Source organism: Heterodontus francisci, chromosome 8 (assembly GCF_036365525.1).
Source record: "Heterodontus francisci isolate sHetFra1 chromosome 8, sHetFra1.hap1, whole genome shotgun sequence".
Taxonomy (NCBI): Eukaryota; Metazoa; Chordata; class Chondrichthyes; order Heterodontiformes; family Heterodontidae; genus Heterodontus; species Heterodontus francisci.
Genome location: NC_090378.1, coordinates 19,489,472 through 19,510,987, shown reverse-complemented (window position 1 = coordinate 19,510,987; position 21,516 = coordinate 19,489,472). Strand labels below are relative to the sequence as shown.

Below are 21,516 nucleotides of genomic sequence, written 5' to 3'. Positions count from 1 at the left end.
GTAAACAAAACAAATGTAGGATATACACTGGATTTTGGTGAAACAAGATTACCACAGAATGATGAAGAGAAAAATCTTTAGACAATTTGAAAAATATCAATCAGGCGACGGAAAGACTGAACTGTTTCACCAAACTTGTTAATCCAAGTTTCCTTTTGTCAGTGGTGTTGGGAGGACAGTAATGTTACGGATTTGAAACCTAATCTGCTGTATATAAAAAGACAGTTTGTATATATGCGTGCATCGTTTGGGAGGGGGGGTGGGGGTAGTGGCTATTAGAATTAGTAACTTTTTAAAGCATTGCTATATTTGACATTCTGAATGCTTGCTGTTTTTAGCTGGTGGAAATGCTGCCTTTGAAACTAAAGTTCCTGCAACCTTTTAAAATGCACACGTTGGGACTTTTTCTTGCATTTTATTTGATTGAGCATCTTCTTTGGCCTCCTTATCTCGAGAGACAATGGGTAAGCGCCTGGAGGTGGTGAGTGGTTTGTGAAGCAGCGCCTGGAGTGGTTATAAAGGCCAATTCTAGAGTGACAGGCTCTTCCACAGGTGCTGCAGAGAAATTTGTTTGTCGGGGCTGTTGCACAGTTGGCTCTCCCCTTGCGCCTCTGTCTTTTTTCCTGCCAACTGCAAAGTCTCTTTGACTCGCCACACTTTAGCCTCGCCTTTATGGCTGTCCGCCAGCTCTGGCGAACGCTGGCAACTGACTCCCACGACTTGTGATCAATGTCACAGGACTTCATGTCGCGTTTGCAGACGTCTTTAAAGCGGAGACATGGACGGCCGGTGGGTCTGATACCAGTGGCGAGCTCACTGTACAATGTGTCTTTGGGGATCCTGCCATCTTCCATCCGGCTCACATGGCCAAGCCATCTCAAGCGCCACTGACTCAGTAGTGTGTACAAGCTGGGGATGTTGGCCGCCTCGAGGACTTCTGTGTTGGAGATACGGTCCTGCTACCTGATGCCAAGTATTCTCCGGAGGCAGCGAAGATGGAATGAATTGAGATGTCGCTCTTGGCTGACATACGTTGTCCAGGCCTCGCTGCCATAGAGCAAGGTACTGAGGAGACAGGCCTGATACACTCGGACTTTTGTGTTCCGTGTCAGTGCGCCATTTTCCCACACTCTCTTGGCCAGTCTGGACATAGCAGTGGAAGCCTTTCCCATGCGCTTGTTGATTTCTGCATCTAGAGACAGGTTACTGGTGATAGTTGAGCCTAGGTAGGTGAACTCTTGAACCACTTCCAGAGCGTGGTCGCCAATATTGATGGATGGAGCATTTCTGACATCCTGCCCCATGATGTTCGTTTTCTTGAGGCTGATGGTTAGGCCAAATTCATTGCAGGCAGCCGCAAACCTGTCGATGAGACTCTGCAGGCACTCTTCAGTGTGAGATGTTAAGGCAGCATCGTCAGCAAAGAGGAGTTCCCTGATGAGGACTTTCCGTACTTTGGACTTCGCTCTTAGACGGGCAAGGTTGAACAACCTGCCCCCTGATCTTGTGTGGAGGAAAATTCCTTCTTCCGAGGACTTGAACGCATGTGAAAGCAGTAGGGAGAAGAAAATCTCAAAAAGTGTGGGTGAGAGAACACAGCCCTGTTTCACGCCACTCAGGATAGGAAAGGGCTCTGATGAGGAGCCACCATGTTGAATTGTGCCTTTTATATTGTCATGGAATGAGGTGATGATACTTAGTAGGGCATCCAATCTTTTCTAGTAGTCTGAAGAGACCACGTCTGCTGACGAGGTCAAAGGCTTTGGTGAGATCAATGAAAGCAATGTAGAGGGGCATCTGTTGTTCGCGGCATTTCTCCTGCATCTGTCGAAGGGAGAACAGCACGTCAACGGTCGATCTCTCTGCACGAAAGCCACACTGTACCTCAGGGTAGACGCGCTCGGCCAGCTTCTGGAGCCTGTTTAGAGCGACTCGAGCAAAGACTTTCCCCACTATGCTGAGCAGGGAGATTCCACAGGAGTTGTTGCAGTCACCTCGGTCACCTTTGTTTTTATAGAGGGTGATGATATTGGCATCGCGCATTTCCTGAGGTACTGCTCCCTCGTCCCAGCACAGGCATAGCAGTTCATGTAGTGCTGAGAGTATAACAGGCTTGGCATTCTTGATTATTTCAGGGGTAATGCTGTCCTTCCCAGGGGCTTTTCCGCTGGCTAGAGAATCAATGGCATCACTGAGTTCCGATTTGGTTGGCTGTATGTCCAGCTCATCCATGACTGGTAGAGGCTGGGCTGCATTGAGGGCAGTCTCAGTGACAACATTCTCCCTGGAGTACAGTTCTAGGTAGTGCTCAACCCAGCGGTCCATTTGTTTGCGTTGGTCAGTGATTATGTCCCCTGATTTAGATTTGAGGGGGGCGATCTTCTTGATGGTTGGCCCAAGAGCTCTCTTAATGCCATCATACATTCCTCTGATGTTTCCGGTGTCTGAGGCCAGCTGAATATGACTACATAGGTGTTGCCAGTAGTTGTTTGCGCAGCGCCTGGCTGTTCTTTGTGCAGTGCTTCTGGCTGCTTTATGTGCTGCGCATGTTAACTCGCTGGGGGCTTTCTTGTAATTCAAAAGTGCAATGTGCTTAGCGGCTATGACAGGTTCCAGCTCTTCATTATGAGGTTGAAACCAGTCTGCATTTCTCCTCGCACCTTTGCCGTAGGTGGTCAAAGCTGACTCATAGATGGCGTCTCTGATGTGGGCCCACTTGGTCTCAGCATCCCCTGTGGGAGTGTTTTGAAGGACTGACACAAGGGAATTTAGAAATTTTTGTAACAGCTGTGGGTGAGAAATTCTGCTCGTGTTGATGCACGGGTCGCCCTTCTGCTTGGAATGATGCAACTTCTTTGGTCTGAGTCTAACCTTGCTGCACACCAGGGAGTGGTCAGTGTCGCAGTCCGCACTGTGGAAGCTGCGTGTGATTTGGACACTGTTTAAGGAGGCTCGCCTTGTGACAATGAGGTCTAGCTGGTGCCAACGACGCGATCTTGGGTGCCTCCATGAAACCTGGTGACAGGGTTTTGTGTGAAAGAACGAGTTCGTGATGCAGAGGTTATGATAGCTACACAACTCAAGCAGCCTCTGCCCGCTCATTCATCCTTCCAATGCCATAGCACCCAAGGCAGGAGGGCCATGAGTCATGGTCGGCCCCAACCCTGGCATTAAAGTTCCCCAGCAGGAACAGGTGTTCGGTGTTGGGGATGCTGCTAATGATGTTATGGAGTTCCTCGCAGAACTGATCTTTAGCTTCAGGTGGGGAGCAGTGTTGGAGCATAGATGCTGAGTAGGTGTACTGGACCAGAGGTGGTGAGCAGTCGGATGGACAGTATGCGTTCCGAGCCATTTGAGGGAGGCTCTATCATGCTGAGCAAGGAATTTCTGATGGCGAAGCCCACTCCATGCTGTCTTGGTTCTTCAGGATCCCTGCCCTGCAGAAGAAGGTGTAGTCTTGCTCTGCTAGAGATCCACTCACGGGGAGGCGTGTCTCCTGAAGTGCTGCAATGTCTACATTGAGTCTACTGAGCTCGTTGTTAATGATGGCGGTCGTCCGAGAATCGTTGATTTGTGTAAGGTCTTCCGACAGGCCAGGACACATAGTTCTGACGTTCCAGCTTGCAAAGCGAAGGGCTGATACCTTCTTTCCTTTTTTCGTGTTGTTTGGTGCGGTGTTTCAGTCCACCTTTCGGGCAATGACCCTGAGCTCCAAGCACCCATTGAAGCAGGTAGACTGTGGCGGGACAGAACCTTATTGACCACAGGCTGCTCGGTTTGAGGCGGGCGGTAGCTGTCCAGTGAGGTGCGATGACCTCTCCCACCGACAAAGGCAACCCGTGGCGCCCAGTTTCTACGCCAATTTATCTGGACTTATAACCCATAACTGTTGCCTTCTGTGTTGTTTCAGTCGCTGTGAGGCAACTATGGAGTGACCTCTCCATGGCGCATGCCTGGGCGAATTTATGCAGGTTGAGAGTTGCCCAGTCGTCAAAACCCCCCTCTCGGCCTTTCGGGTGGGGTCCAAAGGAGTGCAGAGCACGACGTTTGGCACCGGTATGGCTGCAGGAACTGCCAGAAACATGCCAAAGGTGACACATGACCGCCTACGGGGCTCCGCTCTGGATTTTCTGTTTGGGTTTGCTCCCTTAGCCTTGGTCTCTCCCACAAGGCAGTGGGGTTGTTAGGGCCCCTACACAGGTGTAGGATGATGCCGGTGGGAGGAGGGGATGCGAGGGTGAGGGGTGGAGGGAGGGGGAGCTGGGAAGGGGGCTGTAAGGGGCTGGGGAGGGTGCAGGGGAAGGGGGTGGAGGGAGGGGGGTGCGAGGGGGAGCTGGGAAGGGGGCTGTAAGGGGGTGGGGTGGGGGGGGAAGGTGCGAGGAGGGGGCTGGGATGGGGTTGTGAGGGGGTGAGCTGAGAGGGTGGAGCAGGGAAGGGGAAGGGGGGGGTGGAAAGGGGGGAAAGGGAAGGGAGGGGAAAGCGGGTGCAGGTAATAAGCCATTTCCTCAGTTCCCACTATTGACGTCCGGAAAGCTCATCCGCGTCCTTCGGGAGGTCCATCTTTGGGCAGACTTACAAAGATTGTTATATTTGCTAAGGGTTTTTTGATGTGGTTTAAATAAAGGCATACCGTATTGCCGACAGTGCGCTGCAGATGCTCTCCAAGCCATCTCCCACAGGCGCTTTGAAGTTGCGGCCGAGGAGCCATTTATGGATTTTTTGGGTGTTTGGAGCACCTTTTCTCAAGGCTTCCCTGGGGTCCCGCTGCTCCTTCTTCACCACAATGGACTTACCGCACGCCGTGGCCGCAGACACTCTGGGCGGTGAAGACAGCAGGATCGGAGATTGAAATATCAACAGCTGTGCTCTTCAGTTTCGTCCGGATCACACGTTGGGACTTTTTCTTGCATTTTATTTGATTGAGCATAATGTTATTTTATAAAGATCTGTGTATTATATAAAAATGAATTAAATAATTTTCTTGCTTCAACTTGTAGATGACTTTATTCAGACACAAAAATGCAAAAAGGATTGAAGGCCTGGATAAGAATGTATGGTAAGTAACAACATTTAAACTCTGCTGGTACAAAACTACATTTTATTTTTAAGATTTTCACTGTTAACATATTTTGGCTTCCTCAGGCTCATAGCAGAGGGAACGCAAAATTACTGAATCTTAGAATTCTTATAAATGCTGGTTGGATTGTAGTTTAGTTGGTTGTGTCTAAGTAGCTTTACATAGAATATACAGCACAGAAACAGGCCAACTGGCAGAGCTGTTCTGTATAGTTGTTTATGCTCCACACAAGCCTCCTCCCACTCTACTTCATCCAGTCCTGTCCTTCTATTCCTTTCTCCCTAGTGTTCATCTAACTTTGCCCTTAAATGCATCAATACCGTTTGTTTCAACTTCTTTCTGGTCTTAAAGTAAAGGGAGTTAGAACATATCATAGAACGTTTATGGCTCAGAAAAAGGGCCACTTGGCCCATCGTTTCTGTGCCAGCCGAAAAACAATCCACCCAGTCAAATCTGACCTTCCAGAGTTTGGTTTGTAGCCCTGCAGATTACGGCACTTGAGGTGCGTATCCAGACGCCTTTTTAATGAGTTGAGGGTTTCTGCCTTAACTACCCTTTCAGGCAATGAGTTCCAGACCCCCACCACCCTCTGGGTAAAAAGGATTTTCCTCATCTCCCCTCCAATCTTTCTACCAATCACTTTAAATCTATGCCCCCTCGTCATTGACCTCTCTGCTAAGGTAAATAGGCCCGTCACCTCCATTCTATCCAGGCCCCTCAAAATTTTGTACATTCAATCAAGTCTCCTCTCAGCCTTCTGTTCCAAAGAGAACAACCCCAGCCGATCCAATCTTTCCTTATAGCTGCATTTTTCCAGTCAGCAACATCCTCGTAAATCTCCTCTGTACCCTCTCTAGTACAATTACTTCCTTTCTGTAATGAGGTGACCAGATCTGAACACAGTACTCACATTGTGGCCTAAGCAATAATTTATACAGTTCCAGCATAACCTCCCTGCTCTTATATTCTATACCTCGGCTAATAAAGGAAAGGATTCCAAATGCCTTCTTAACCACCTTATCGACCTGTCCTGCTACCTTCAGGGATCTGTGGACATTCACTCCAAGGTCCCTTACTTCCTCTACACTTCTCAGTATTTTCCCATTAATCGTATATTCCTTTGCCTTGTTTGACCTCCCCAAATGCATTACCACACACCTCTCTGGGTTGAATCCATTTGCCACTTTTCTGCCCATCTGATCAGACCATCAATATCTTCCTGCAGCCTACAGCTAACCTCCTCGCTATCTACCACACGGCCAATCTTTGTGTCGTTTGCAAACTTCTTGATCATGCCCCCTACATTTACATCCAAATTATTAATATATACCACAAAAAACTGGCAACCCAGTACTGAGCCCTGCGGAACGCCACTGGAAACAGCCCACCTGTCACAAAAACACCCGTCAACAATTTCCCTTTGCTTCCTGCCACTGAACCAATTTTGTATCCACCTTGCTGCATTTCCCTGGATCCCATGGGATTTCATTTTTTTTCACCAGTCTGCCATGTGGGACCTTGTCAAAAGCCTTGCTAAAATCAATGTAGACAATATCAACTGCATTACCCTCATCTATCTTCCTTGTTACTTCTTCAAACAATTCGATCAAGTTGGTCAGACAAGATCTTCCCTTAACAAATCGATGCTGACTGCCTTTGATTAATCCTTGCCTTTCTAAGTGGCAGTTTATCCTGTGTCTGAGAATTGATTCCAGTAATTTACCCAGGGTGACTGGCAGTAGTTTCCAAGAGTTCCTGTGGGGAGACACGTAGCTTCTGCTGTGCTGGTCTATCTTGTCTACCTTGCAAACCCGTGACCTCTACCACCTAGAAGGACAAGGGCAGCAGATGCATGGAAACACAACCACCTGCATGTTCCCCTCCACACACCATGCTGACTTGGAACTATATTGCTGTGCCTTCACTGTCGCTGGATCAAAATCCTGGAACTCCTTCCCAACAACAAATTTTTTGAATTTTTCAAGGAGGTGACTAGATGTGTAGATGAGGGTAAAGCAGTTGATGTAGTCTACATGGACTTCAGTAATGCTTTTGATAAGGTCCCGCATGGGAGATTGGTTAAGAAGGTAAGAGCCCATGGGATCCAGGGGAATTTGGCAAATTAGATCCAAAATTGGCTTAGTGGCAGGAGGCAGAGGGTGATGGTTGAGGGTTATTTCTGCGAGTGGAAGCCTGTTACCAGTGGTGTACCGCAGGAATTGGTGCTGGGACCCTTGCTGTTTGTAGTGTACATTAATGATTTAGACATGAATATAGGAGGTATGATCAGTAAGTTCGCAAATGACACGAAAATTGGTGGTGTCGTAAATAGTGAGGAGGAAAGCCTTAGATTACAGGACAATATAGATGGGCTGGTAAGATGGGCGGAGCAGTGGCAAATAGAATTTAAGCCTGAGAAGTGTGAGGTGATGCATTTTGGGAGGACTAACAAGGCAAGGGAATATACAATGGATGGTAGGACCCTAAGAAGTACAGAGGGTCAGAGGGACCTTGGTGTACTTGTCCATAGATCACTGAAGGCAGCAGCACAGGTAGATAAGGTGGTTAGGAAGGCATATGGGATACTTGCTTTTATTAGCCGAGGCATAGAATATAAGAGCAGGGAGGTTATGATGGAACTGTATAAAATGCTAGTTAGGCCACAGCTGGAGTACTGTGTACAGTTCTGGGCACCACAGTATAGGAAGGATGTGATTGCACTGGAGAGGATGCAGAGGAGATTCACCAGGATATTGCCTGGGCTGGAGCATTTCAGCTATGAAGAGAGACTGAAAAGGCTAGGGTTGTTTTCCTTTGAGCAGAGAAGGTTGAGGGGGGACGTGATTGAGGTATACAAAATTATGAGGGGTATTGATAGGTTAGATAGGAAGAAACTTTTTCCCTTAGCGGTGGGGCCAATAACCAGGAGCATAGATTTAAGGAAAGGGACAGGAGGGTTTAGAGGGGATTTGAGGAAAAAATGTTCACCCAGAGGGTGGTTGGAATCTGGAACACACTGCCTGAAGAGGTGATAGAGACAGGAACCATCACAATATTTAAGAAGTATTTAGATGAGCACTTGAAACGCCATAGCATACAAGGCTATGGGCCAAGTGCTGGAAAATGGGATTAGAATAGGTAGGGGCATGATGGCCGGCACAGACACGATGAGCCGAAGGGCCTGTTTCTGTGCTGTATGACTCTATGACAACACTTGGTGTACCTACACTAGGGATGGGCAATAAATGCTGGCCTAGCTAGCGACGCCCACATCCCATGAACAAATAAAAAAAAAAAATCTGGTAGCTTGGCCAACATGTAAATGCAACACGGTGTACCACAAGCCCCCAAACTGTCCATCGCTTTGTGTGTTACATACTGCCAATCCAATGCATTATGCTACCCTCCTCCCATTACAGTATATATCTTTTAAAACTTGAGGATGATATCATACTGTGCAATAGTAGCTAATGTATCCCAGTTTAATTTCAACCAATTCTCTTTGCCTCCCCTCAGCTGTAGCTTGTTGCTTTGAAATGCATACAGAAGCTGCACTTGACATAGATGTTGCTAGATTACACTGCAGTTATTGTGTTTGCAGCTTAAATTCACTTTTCTTTGTATAGTCGCCATTCAAATGTGTTAAAAATCAGATTTATTACAAAAATGTTTTGTCTTCTGAAATAATATCACAAAATGAAAGTTTTGGTAGCAGTATGTAATGTGTAATTAGCATATTGGACACAAACTCTTATTGCACTAAGGTGCATTTTCCACAAAACAAATATTAAAAGGGTAGAATAGTTTTCAAGTAATCTGTACCAGGGTTTTTGGCTTTTAGGCTTTGTGAGCCTCTTAGGTACATACTGTGGAGCTTTAGGACTGTACATAGGGACTGATCAAAAAACCTTGCTTTTGAAACTGTCAATCACTGGATACAGGGTAGATTTTCTCCTTTTACAATCAACATTAAATAATAGCCTGCACTGAGCACACGGAACAAAGTCTGACACATTCCTTAAGATTTTCCGCCCACTCATTTCAGGTCCAATGCAGGATTCACACCCGAAACGTCTTAACCTGTCTTTCTCTTCGCAGATCTATTGTGTATTTCACCACTTCCTCTGTTTGCTAAGTGTGCCTTCTTTTTGTAGGGTTGAATTTTCCAAGCTGGCTGCTGTGCCGGGTGTGGTCAATCTTGGTCAGGGATTCCCAGACCTGCCTCCTCCTCTTCACATAAGAGAAGCCTTGGCTGATGCTGCAGTGGGTGAAAGTTTCATGCTGAACCAGTATACTAGAGTATTTGTAAGTTCTTCACATGACTCTTTATTGTACCCAAGCTAGTTTCCAATCTACAGTGTTGAGGACTGGAATGGTGCTTTATGGTATATTTGGAAAGTTTTTTTTATTACTCATTAATGCAGGGTGAGGTTCTGGCAAGACTGGTTGCTCTGAATTTTCAGTAAGCCACTTCAGCAGTCAATTAAGAATTAGCCTCATTAGTGTCGAACTGTTTGCATTTAGGCCAGACCAGGAAAGAATAGCAGGTTTCCTCCCCTAAAGGACACAAGTGAACCTGTTGGGTTTTTACTACAAGCTTGTTCTCAAACTGCTGTGGTGGGATCTGAATTAACATTCCCTGGACTATTAGTTCAGCCCTCTGGATTACCACTGTACCTTTCTTGACATTGTATTTAATGAATACAGTAAATAGAGGTATCTGGCCTACTTTGTGCTCTATTCTGTTTTTAACAGAATTTTATCAAACTATAACTTCATTTTCTGCTTGTATCGTGGCTGAAATGTGGGGCAAGTCAAAGGAAACCAGTCCCTTTATAAATATTTGCAAGACTGAAGCCATTTTCTTTAGTCCCCTTCTCAAACCCCATTCCCTAGCCACCATCTCTCCCTCTTCCTGGCAACTGTCTGAGGCTGAACCAGACTGTTTACAACCTTGGTGTCATATTTGACCTCATTGAGCTTCCAACCACATATCTGCACCCTAAGACTGCCTATTTCCACCTCCGTAACATCATCTGACTCCCACCCTGCCTCAGCTTATTTGTTGCTGAAACCCTTATCCGGCCTTTGTCACCTCTAGACTTGACTAGTCAAATGCACTCCTGCTCGGCCTCCCACACGCTACCCTCCATAAACTTGAGTTCATCCAAAACTCTGTTGTCTGTGCCCTAACTCGCACCAAGCCCCATTCACCCATCGTCCCTGTGGTCATTGACCTGTATTGGCTCCCCGTTAAGCAACCCTCAATTTTTTTAAATTTTAAATTCTCATCCTTATTTTCAAATCCCTCCAAGGCCTGGCCACTCACTATCTCTGTAATCGCCTCCAGCCCTACAACCTTCTGAGATATCTGCGCACCTCCAATTCTGGCCTCTTGAGCATCACTGATTTTCATTGCTCCATCATTGGTGGCAGTGCCTTCAGCTGCCAAGGCTTTAAACTTTGGAATTCTGCCCCTGTACTTCATTTTAAGATGCTCCTTGAAACTGTTTGACCAATCTTCTGGTCATCTCCCCTAATATTTCATTATGTGACTCATTGTCAAATTTTGTTCTATTAACACTCCTGTGAAGTGCCTTGGGATGTTTTAATATGCTAAAGACGCTATACAAAGACAGGTTGTTAAAAAATTTCTTGTTTGAAACATAATTCCACAGTTTTGAGTATTTGCCCAAAAAGGAGATGTAGAATCTTCTATGTGATGGTCCAAATCTTTTTGGAAGGCACCCAATTAAGAACCCGCTTCCAAGATCCCCACCCAAATAGGGATGGCGGGTGGCCTGAGGAGGCAGGAGGGCAATTCTGCATGCCTCCTTGCAATGGTGGCCAGCAGCCTTTGCTGTGTCTGCAGTCAGACTGCTGCTGAGGGGAATGCAGCAGGAGCAGGCAAGACCCAACAGAGGTGTGATCAGTCTGATGGGAGTGGCTGCCACTGTGTCACCTCCAGCACGATCAGAGACATCAGTCTCCAGGAGCTCCTCGCACAATGGCAAGCCTCTGCCAGTGGAAGACATCGGCCTTGCTATTTTTTTGCCGTTAAACATTTGAAAGCCTTGAACTCTCCTGCTGTGTAGCCATCTTCTCTGAGTTGCTGACACAGCGTGGGACCCCTGCGATGCTGGGAAAATTGCAATATCTGTGGAAGATTGCAGTTAATTGCCTAATTATCCACCTCAATTGGCTTCCTGCTGCTGTCACCCAGGGAAAAGCTGCTGAAGGTGGGAACACGTTAGCAAACTGGCCCAAGGTACTTATCTCTCCATAGATGCAGCTAAAAGGCTCAGGAAGTCTATTGACCTTGTTATAGAGAAGAGAAGCTGTCACCAATTAAAGGATTGGCCATTAGTGGACTTCACCTGACATTGCTACTAATTGACAGCAAGAGATTCACAAGCCCAAAATTCAAGGCCATCACGTAATATCTCCAATATGGGTTCGTTTATAGTGTGTTCTGTCAGATCCTCTACAGTTATCTATCTTTGGCTACAAAGATGTGCAGGTTGTCGAAGGAGTGCTAGCTCTGCCTTAGATCCCACCTGGACACTGTCTTCTCCTTTATGAGGAGATGCTAATTTAGGAAAATTACCCTTGGTATGTGTAGGACAATGGAAGAATGATCAATTTATAAGCATGCAGTACTTCATTTTAGATACTTTTCCTCCACTCATCACATTTCTCACCCTCTTTCCAGCTAGTCTTTCATCACAATTTGACTTGGTTTGTTCTTGTAATTTTGCTCTCCCTTATGTTATAATTTCCTTGGGGCCAGGAAATTGGCCTAGTAATCGCGAAGCTGATTGAGTATGAATTCCTATTGGGGTCAGGGGTGGGCGGAAGTTCCATCCACCACTTGGAGGCCTAGCATTAAAGAATGAGATGGGGCCAGAGAGATAGCATCTCTCACTGTTCCCACCACCTCTTTTCTGCTCTGTGGTGGGCACTGGTAGGATACAGACATCCAGTACAGTAGAGAGACAGAAGTGGGAGCCACAGAAGTGTTTCATGTTGGGATCATGACCTGGAACACTCAAAGATTAAAGGCTGCCAAATTTCAGTTGGACCTCTACAATCTCAACACTAACAGTGTATTTGAAGTAGTGTGAGTTCAGTACTCACTTGGCTTTTCAGCACCAAATTTTGTTTCCCCTTTTCTCCTTGAAACCCTTGGATATGCTAGGTGTTGGCCTGATCTATTAAATCTGTCTGACCCTGCAGGAACTCCGGTGGGATCAATTTCCCAGTCAACTGGCATACCGCAATTCCTTCCCAGTTCTGTGACGGAATTGGACGTGGGATTTTCAGGCCAATGTGCTTAGATATCTCAAGACAGCTCCAAGTTAATTTTGTTAATTCATCCTGTTTCAAAAATTGTTTAATTATAGTTTTGTTTTTTTAAAAGCAAAAGTATTCTTCAAATTAACTAGTCAGGTGTTAATACCATTGGACCACTTCTCCAAATATGTTTTTGTTTTAAAAAGAAAAAGGCTTTTGCTTATGAGCTTTGGGCCAGTAAAATAATTACTTGCAGATGCAGTTTAGTTTGATCAAAATTGGTGGGTCCAGTGCCCTATTGTACTGCGGCAATCCAAAATCTAAGTAGTCAATAATAACTATCCAAAAATAAAGCTGCCTTCACAGAATAAACATACTGCTGAATGAATTTTTGTATTGCTCACTCATTACTATATTTTGTCCTTTTACACAAGGGTCACCCTCCATTAGTGAAGGCACTTGCTGAATTATATGGAAATGTATGTGGGCATTCCATTGATCCAAATAAAGAGATTGTGGTAACAGTTGGAGGGTACGGTTCTCTTTCGAATTCGATTCAAGGACTGGTCGACGAGGGAGATGAGGTTAGAAAGCAGTTAGTTTTTTTTTGTGTGTGGATATGTGCTCATCAACACAATAAAGTGAGAATGCTGCGGTGTTCTCAATCACTCCCTGAGTTTGTCCAGTGAGTGACTGAGATCTATGACCGGGCGTATCCCAGGTTTGGTGAATGCTCTGTACTGATCTCACCCAACTAGAATGGAGGCAGGGTGCTACAATTAGACTCTGTTGCCTCTAGGTTGGCTTAAGCAAGCATTTTTTTTTCTCTCTCTCCCTCCCCAAACCAAGGGTTTTGGAGAACAATTGCAGTACTTGTGCTGTTTTTTGGATGAGATATTAAACTGAGGTCCCAGCTGCCCTCTCGTGCAGATGTAGAAGACCCCAGTGTATTATTTGAAGAGAGCAGGGAGTTCTTCTGGTTTCTTGGCCAACATTTTCCCTCAACCAATATCACTAAAACAGATTATCTGTTCCTTTTATTTGATTGGCTGTTTTGGGGAGTGTACTGTGTGCAAGTTGGCTGCCATTTTTACCAACATTACAACAGTGACAATTCAGTAATAGTTCTTTGACTGAGAAGTGCATTGGAATATCCTGAGGATGTGAAATGCACTCTAAAAATACAAGCTTTTTCTTTCTAGATAGTGAACCTATTTTACTGATTTTTTTTTTTTAAATTTCAGGTGATAATCATTGAGCCATTCTTTGACTGTTATGAGACAATGGTGAAAATGGCTGGAGGGATTCCAGTCTTCATTTCATTAAGGCCTGTGAGTATTTAATCAAAAAGAGAAATTTAACACTAAAACTTACTGTTTTCCATTAAGGTTTGTCAATGGAGTTTGCACTTACATGGAAAAAAATTATTGTTTTAAACTCATAAATTGTATTTTAATCATTTATGTTGCCACAAACTCAGTATATTGAAGTCGATGGGTAATTATAATATTTTTATTTTTGTTTCATGGTATGAGGGCATTGCTGGCCAGGCCAGCATTTATTACCCATTTCTAATTGCCCTTGCAAAGGTGGTGGTAAGCTGCCTTCTTGAACCACTGCAGTCCTTGTGGGATAGGTACACCCACAGTGTTGTTAGGAAGGGAGTTCCAGGATTTTGACCCAGCAACAGTGAAGGAACGGCGATATAGTTCCAAGTCAGGATTGTGTGTGGCTTGGAGGGGAACTTGCAGGTGGTGGCATTCCCAAGCATCTGCTGCTCTTGTCCTTCTAGGTGGTAGAGGTTGCGGGTTTGGAAGGTGCTGCCTGAGTAGCTTTGGTGTGTTGCTTGTAGATGGTACACACTACTGCTACTGTGGTCGGTGGTGGAGGGAGTGAATGTTTATGGATGAGGTGCCAATCAAGTGGGCTGCTTTGTCCTGGATGGTGTTGAGCTTCTTGAGTGTTGTTGGAGCTGCAGCCATCCAGATAAGTGGAGAGTATTCCATCACACTCCTGACTTTTGACTTGTAGATGGTGGACAGGCTTTGGGGAGTCAGGAGGTGAGTTACTCGCCGCAGGATTCCTAGCCTCTGACCTGCTCTTATAGCCACGGTATTTATACAAGAACTAGGAGCAGGAGTAGGCAATTCAGCCCCTCGAGCCTGCTCCACCATTCAATACGATCATGGCTGATCTCATCTCGGCCTCAACTCCACTTTCCACTGGCTACTCCAGTTCAGTTTCTGGTCAATGGTAACCCCCAGTATGTTGATAGTAGGGGTTTTAGCAATGGTAATGCCATTGAATGTCAAAGGGAGATGGTTAGATTCTCTCTTTTTGGAGATGATTATTACTTGGCACTTGTGTGGTGCGAATGTTATTTGCCACGTATCAGCCCAAGCCTGGATATTGTGCAGGTCTTGCTGCATTTCTACACGGCCTTCTTCAGTATCTGAGGAGTCACGAATGGTGCTGAACATTGTGTAATCATCAGCGAACATCCCCACTTCTGACCTTATGATTGAAGGAAGGTCATTGATGAAGCAGCTGAAGATGGATGGACCTAGGACACTACCCCGAGAACTCCTGCAGTGATGTCCTGGAGCTCAGATGATTGACCTCTAACAACCACAACCATCTTCCTTTGCGCTAGGTACGTTTCCAACCTACGGAGAGTTTTCCCCCGATTCCCATTGACTCCAGTTTTGCTAGGGCTCCTTGATGCCATACTTGGTCAAATGCTGCCTTGATGTCAAGGGCAGTCACTCTCACCTCACCTCTTGAGTTCAGCTGTTTTGTCCATGTTTGAACCAAGGCTGTAATGAGGTCAGGAGCTGAGTGTCCCTGGCAGAACCCAAACTGAGCGTCACTGAGCAGGTTATTGCTAAGCAAGTGCCACTTGATAGCACTGTCAACGACACCTTCCATCACTTTGCTGATGATCAAGAGTAGACTGATGGGGTGGTAATTGGCCAGGTTGGATCTGTCCTGCTTCTAATGTGCAGGGCATACCTGGGCAATTTTTCAAATTGCCGGGTCGATGTCAGTGTTGTAGCTGTACTGGAACAGCTTGGCTAGGGACGCGGCAAGTTCTGGAGCACAGGTTTTCAGTACTGTTGCCGGAATGTTGTCGGGGCCTGTAGCCTTTGCAGTATCCAATGTCTTCAGTCTATTTTTGATATCATGTGGAGTGAATCAAATTGGCTGGAGACTGGCATCTGTGATGCAGGGGCCGAGATGGATCATCCACCCGGCACTTCTGGCTGAAGATTGTTGCAAATGCTTCAGCATTATCTTTCACACTGATGTGCTGGGCTCCCCCATCATTGAGGATGGGGATATTTGTGGAGCACCCTTTTCCTATTATTTGTTTAATTGTCCACCACCATTCACGACTGGATGTGGCAGGACTGCAGAGCTTAGATCTGATCCATTGGTTGTGGGATCGCTTAGCTCTGTCTATCGCATGCTGCTTACGCTGTTTGGCATGCAAGTAGTCCTGCGTTGTAGCTTCACCAGGTTGGCACCTCATTTTGAGGTATGCCTGGTGCTTCTCCTGGCATACCCTCCTGCACTCTTCATTTGAACCCTTCATTAATGGTAAAGTATAGTCATCCTTATTCCAGCTGAGACACTGTAACCGCTTAAGAAAAAAACTGAAGAATGCCTGGAATCCTTCCTTTCTCCAAAGGTGGCTCTGCAACCTCTAAAAAGCAATTTTTAAAAAGAAGTTATTAATTGTGAAGGCATTAAAGAGGGTGCAGAAAAGATTCATGAAAGTGGTCCCAGGAATGAAGTACTTCAGTTATGTGCATAGATTGGAGAAGCTGGGTCTGTCCTTCTTGGAGAAGAGAAGATTGTGGAGATTTGATCGAGGTACTCAAAACGATGAGGGGTCTGGACAGAGTAGATAGGGAGAAACTGTTCCCGTGGGTGGAAGGATGAAGAACCAGAGGATGCCGATTTAAGGTGTTTGGCAAAAGAGGCAAAGGCGACATGAGGAAAACCTTTCTTACACAGCGAGTGGTTAGGATCTGCAATGCACTGCCTGAGAGTGTGGTGGAGGCAGATTCAATCGAGGCCTTCACAAGAGAACTGGATAATTATCTGAAGAGAACAAATATGCAGGGCTATGGGGAAAAGGCAGGGGAGTGGGACTAGCTGAGTTGCTCTTGCAGAGAGCCGGCATGAACATGATGGGCCAAATGGCCTCCTTCTAGAGGCCTGCCTTCTGACCCGAACCTGACGGGACCCAACGACATGTGTCGGGTTCAGGTTGGGTCAGGCCCATCTTCCGGGGCCGGTTTTTGGGCTTGGGTCGGGTCGGGCCGAGTCCAGGTCCAGTTATGTCTGGTCAGGCTGGACACATACGGTAAGTGCTCTGCTGGTCAGTATTAAAAATAAAAAAGTTACCTGAGCTGGGAGTCTGGGATGAAACTGAGTCTGTGCAGTGAGCGAGTGATATCACTATGACGTCATCGCGCATGCGTTGCAGCTTCTTGCAGGTTTGGTGTCAGGAAGGTAAGTAAATGGACGGTCGGGTCGTGGCAGGGTCGGGTCGGGCTCGGGGCAAGATCGGGGGACTCGGGCCTGGTCTGGCTCTGGTCCGCTGTGGTTCGGGTCGGGTTCTTTTTCCCAACCTAAAGCGGGCCTCTACCTCCTTCTATGCTGCAACCATTCTATGATTCTATGAATTCTTGCAATATGGGTGTCACTGACAAAGCCAACATTTCTTGCCCATCCCTAGTTGACCTGAGAAGGTGGTGGTGGATTATCTTGAAAATGGCAACATTCACACTACGCAAGTGCCAGACAATGACCATCTCCAACGAGACAGAATCTAACCATCTCCTCTTGACGATCAATGCATTACTATCACTAAATCCCCCACCATCAACAGCCTGGAGGTTACCATTCACCAGAAACTTAACTGTGGCTACAAGCGCAGGTCAGAGTAATCTTCCCAACAATGCCCATAAAATCTGAGAAGAGCATTCCCCCCCCATACCGTTTTTTAAAAATGTAACTTCCAACTTCAGCCATTCTTATAACCTCTTGGATGAGATTGGCAGCTTTAGCCTGTTCGCCTGTTTTCACTAAGAGCTGGATTAAAACTCAAATTAGTTGCGTAGTAGCATTAAAGCCAGCTGGGAGAATAATTTTATCCCATCAGTCTGGGATAGATACAAATTCAAAAGCCCTAATTTTGAAAAGGCAAAGGTGCTAACCCACTGTGCAAACTAGTTTCCTTGTACCTGCCATTTTAAGTTGGAACGTCCCCAGTCAGTTCTCACATCATATAAATTCCTGTCGCATTCTGTTTACCTGTTGTCAGTATGACTGCACTTGGGGACAGTTAGTCACAGGGAAGATCTTTGTACATGTTAAATACTGTTTATCTGGAAAACAAAAGACACCAGCTGCAATAATAAATGATTCCACGTTGAATGGGCACAGTCAAACCGCCTTTGCCCAATTCTGTAAGATTTAAGATCTCTCCAGCATGCTTTGGATTGCCAAGCCAAAAGGAGCTAACCAAAGTGCTTCAGTCAGAAGATAAATGCCTGGCATTTCCACGGGGTTCTTCTGATCTCCCACCTTCTGGCAGAAGATTGGTGGAAACTCTAGGAAAATAGTACGATCGACCATTTACACTGTTTCTCCGAGATTGCAGCAGGCACTTGGAGACAGGCAGAAATACTACCCCAAAATCCTTAAGATGTTCTAGAGTTTTAGCCCAATGTGCATTATTAGCTAAACCGTGGAGAAGTAGATCACTTAATCGCCTGGGAGAATATACTCCGAATGACTTGTCTGTCCTGATGATCAGCCAGGATCTCAGTGAATGGCAGAACAGGCATGAGGGGCCAAATGGCCTACTGTCTGGAATAAATAGTCCTCAGAAAGATACAGTTGCTACTCTAGCTGTAAATTCTAGGAAGATTCTTGAGCAACAAAGCCAAGGAAAAGAAAACAGAAAATTCTGGTCAGTCAGTGTCCATAAAGAGAAAAGATAGGCCAGCATTCCAGGTATATAACTTTCATGAGAACTGAAGATACAAAGCCAGGTACAAAGGGCAAGGCAAGTAGCATTGTTTGGGGGTACAGGAATGAGGGCTTCAGCAGTGATGACAATGGAAATCAGGTAGAGGTCCAGCAACAAAGGGTCCATCGAATCTTAGCCCTTCTGTAATAGCTACGACAATCCTGAGCTACCACTGTTGCTGACATTGGTGCCAATGATGAGAACTCTGATTAGTATTGGCCCCTTTTGAACCCAAATTATGAGTCCAGCTGGATAAACTGAGGTCAGCACTAGCTGTTTATTCCCTGACCAAAACCCCTTAATTTGGACTGAGATACTCGATGAACCAATATAGACCATGCATCGTTACAGTTTTACAATCCAGTCAAGTTGAAATTCTCCATGATTGCATTTTGTGAACCAGTTTTATTCTGTATTTTCTCCTTCCCTCCCTCTCCATTTGAAACTAAATCCTCAAAGATTAGTTGTTTCCATTTCACTGCTTAGACCTTGGTGTAATTCCTGGTCATTTTCTCTAAAGCTAAATACTCTCTGGAGTTTAGAAGAATGAGAGGTTATCTTCTTGAAACATACAAGATTCTGAAGGGACTTCACAGGGTAGATACTGAGAGAACGGGTGGACACAAACTCAGGATAAGGGGACTGAGATGAGGAGGAATTTCTTCACTTGGATGGTTGTGGATGCGCCATTGTTGAGTATATTTAAGGCTGTGATAGAGATATTTTTGATCTAGGGAATCAAGGGATATGGGAGTAGGTGGGAAAGTGGAGTTGAGGCAGAAGATCAGCCTGATCGTATTGAATTCCTGAGCAGGCTCGAGGAGCATATGGTCTACTCCTGTTCCTATTTCATATGTTCTTAAATATTTTGCTCCATTTCTTTATTGTAAATGCTAGGATGTCTGGTGGAAAGCTCAAACATGCTGTTTGTGTCTTTAAGATACAAGAAAACGTTGAGCAGGGCATGAGCGACAGCGGAGATTGGGAACTCAATGCAGAAGAACTTGCTAGTAAATTTAATTCTCGGACTAAAGCTATTATCATTAATACACCCAATAATCCTTTGGGCAAGGTAAGGCTCCAAAATCTAACCTTTGACTTTTTGAAAAATTGGGCATCAAATATCAAGCTATCAGATGTGCAAAGGGAACTGTCCTTAATGTTATCACAAGATCTGCATGAGCTGCACCAAAAACAGTTTTTTCCACTTCAGCCTCTTCCTGGCCAGAAAATCACTCGCCTGCGCTGAGTTCACTCCTAAGCGACCTACAGTCATCTAAGATTGACCACCTGAGGGTGCAGTAGCTGGAGGGTTCAGGGGTTGGAGGTGGCAACCTGGAGGTGGGAAGCAGTGACCTTGAGCCCTGCTGGTCGGTGCTTTCAACGTTAACAAAAACGTTCAGAGCTAATGGCTAAGGGTGTAAACCTGACAAAATCTGGAGTGGAGTCCCATTAAGCGGTTGATGTTTCCTTCATTTCCTTCATGTTAGCACCTTCCGGCAACTCCTGCAACCAATTAAGCCCCAGATGAATAGTTTTTTGTCTTTCTTCTGAACATCAGCGTACGAGGTCGGGCGGGGTGGCAGGGGGGATGGTGGGTGGTGGTGGTGCAGATGCTAGGCAAGTCTGCACCTCCTAAAACCATGCCTGGGCTATGCACCAAAAACAAGAACTGAAGATGCCCTCATGCACTTAGGGGAAGTAGTTCAACCATAGAAAGTCAATTATTATTAGACTATGATTTCAGTCGCACAGAGAATTAGCAGATACCCCAGAATATTTTGAAGGCTATAACACACCTAATCATTGCGGAATGCCAGGCCTGAATGACTTTTTTCTGATTCTCTAAATCCTGGGCATTTACTATGTTTTCTTAATGTACACCATGTGTTTCTGGTTTCTGAAAAATGTCATGGCTTCTGCTACAGCTGTCTTATCAAGTTTTCCTGTATTTCTTCAAATCAAAGAAAGGGAAGAGGTTTGGTGTGTGTTACTGCCCCTAAAAATAAAAATGATCATACAAGGCCAAAGGCTTTATTGATAAACAAATTGGCACAGAATATCCAATTGTAATGCTGTCAGTAAGCCATTTGTTTTAATAAGTTAAGATAAGCATTGTGATTAGAAACTTGTAATGCTGTGTGCCATTTGACTGCCCTCCCTTTTGGGTTTTTGCAACATTTTAGTTTAGTTTAGTTTAGAGATACAGCACTGAAACAGGCCCCTTCGGCCCACCGAGTCTGTGCCGACCATCAACCACCCATTTATACTAATCCTACACTAATCCCATATTCCTACCACATCCCCACCTGTCCCTATATATTTCCCTACCACCTACCTATACTAGGGGCAATTTATAATGGCCAATTAACCTATCAACCTGCAAGTCTTTGGCATGTGGGAGGAAACCGGAGCACCCGGAGGAAACCCACGCAGACACAGGGAGAACTTGCAAACTCCGCACAGGCAGTACCCAGAATCGAACCCGGGTCCCTGGAGCTGTGAGGCTGCGGTGCTAACCACTGCGCCGCCCATTCTATAAAAGTTTTTTTTTATTAACCTAATCTTAAAAAAAAATACTGTTTTGGCCAAAGAACTCTTTCATATTGTATTGCACTGTGTTTATGCTTTTAGATATTTAAATTGGAAGAACTGAAGGTAATCGCAGACCTGTGCATCAAGTATGATGTTCTCTGCATCAGTGATGAGGTGTATGAGTGGCTCGTGTACAGTGGTCATAAACACATAAAAATAGGTAATAGTGAACACGTCTGCATATTGAGAAGGCCATCAGAGACGGTGGCCCTGTACTGTTGCATGCACACATCCTGAAAGCGGTGTTTCAGTCAGCCGGGTAGGGCCTTCTCTCCGGAATTCCTTCCTTAAACTTTTCTAACTCTCTTTTGCCTTTTTAAGGCACTCCTTAAAACCTACCTCTTTGAGCAAACTTTTAATCACCTGTCCTAATAGCATCTCCTTTGGCCCAGTGTCAATTTTTGTCTGATTGCAATTCTGTGAAGTGCTTTGGGACATTTTCCTATATTAAAGGCACTATATAAATACTAGTTATTTTCAAGAAGTTTGGAGAGAGAGGGCAGGA

General features: G+C 45.5%; 1 protein-coding gene across 1 annotated transcript in view; it reads left to right on the top strand.

Annotated features, from left to right (window-relative positions):
- The window catches only part of kyat3.1 (kynurenine aminotransferase 3, tandem duplicate 1), a 54,149-nt gene that overhangs the window by 10,186 nt on the left and 22,447 nt on the right, over nt 1-21,516 (top strand). Inside the window, exons 3-8 of the mRNA XM_068036720.1 lie at nt 4,998-5,056; nt 9,232-9,382; nt 12,805-12,954; nt 13,615-13,701; nt 19,357-19,488; nt 21,051-21,171. Coding sequence (XP_067892821.1) covers nt 4,998-5,056; nt 9,232-9,382; nt 12,805-12,954; nt 13,615-13,701; nt 19,357-19,488; nt 21,051-21,171 — 700 coding nt within the window. The remainder of the gene's footprint in view (nt 1-4,997; nt 5,057-9,231; nt 9,383-12,804; nt 12,955-13,614; nt 13,702-19,356; nt 19,489-21,050; nt 21,172-21,516) is intronic.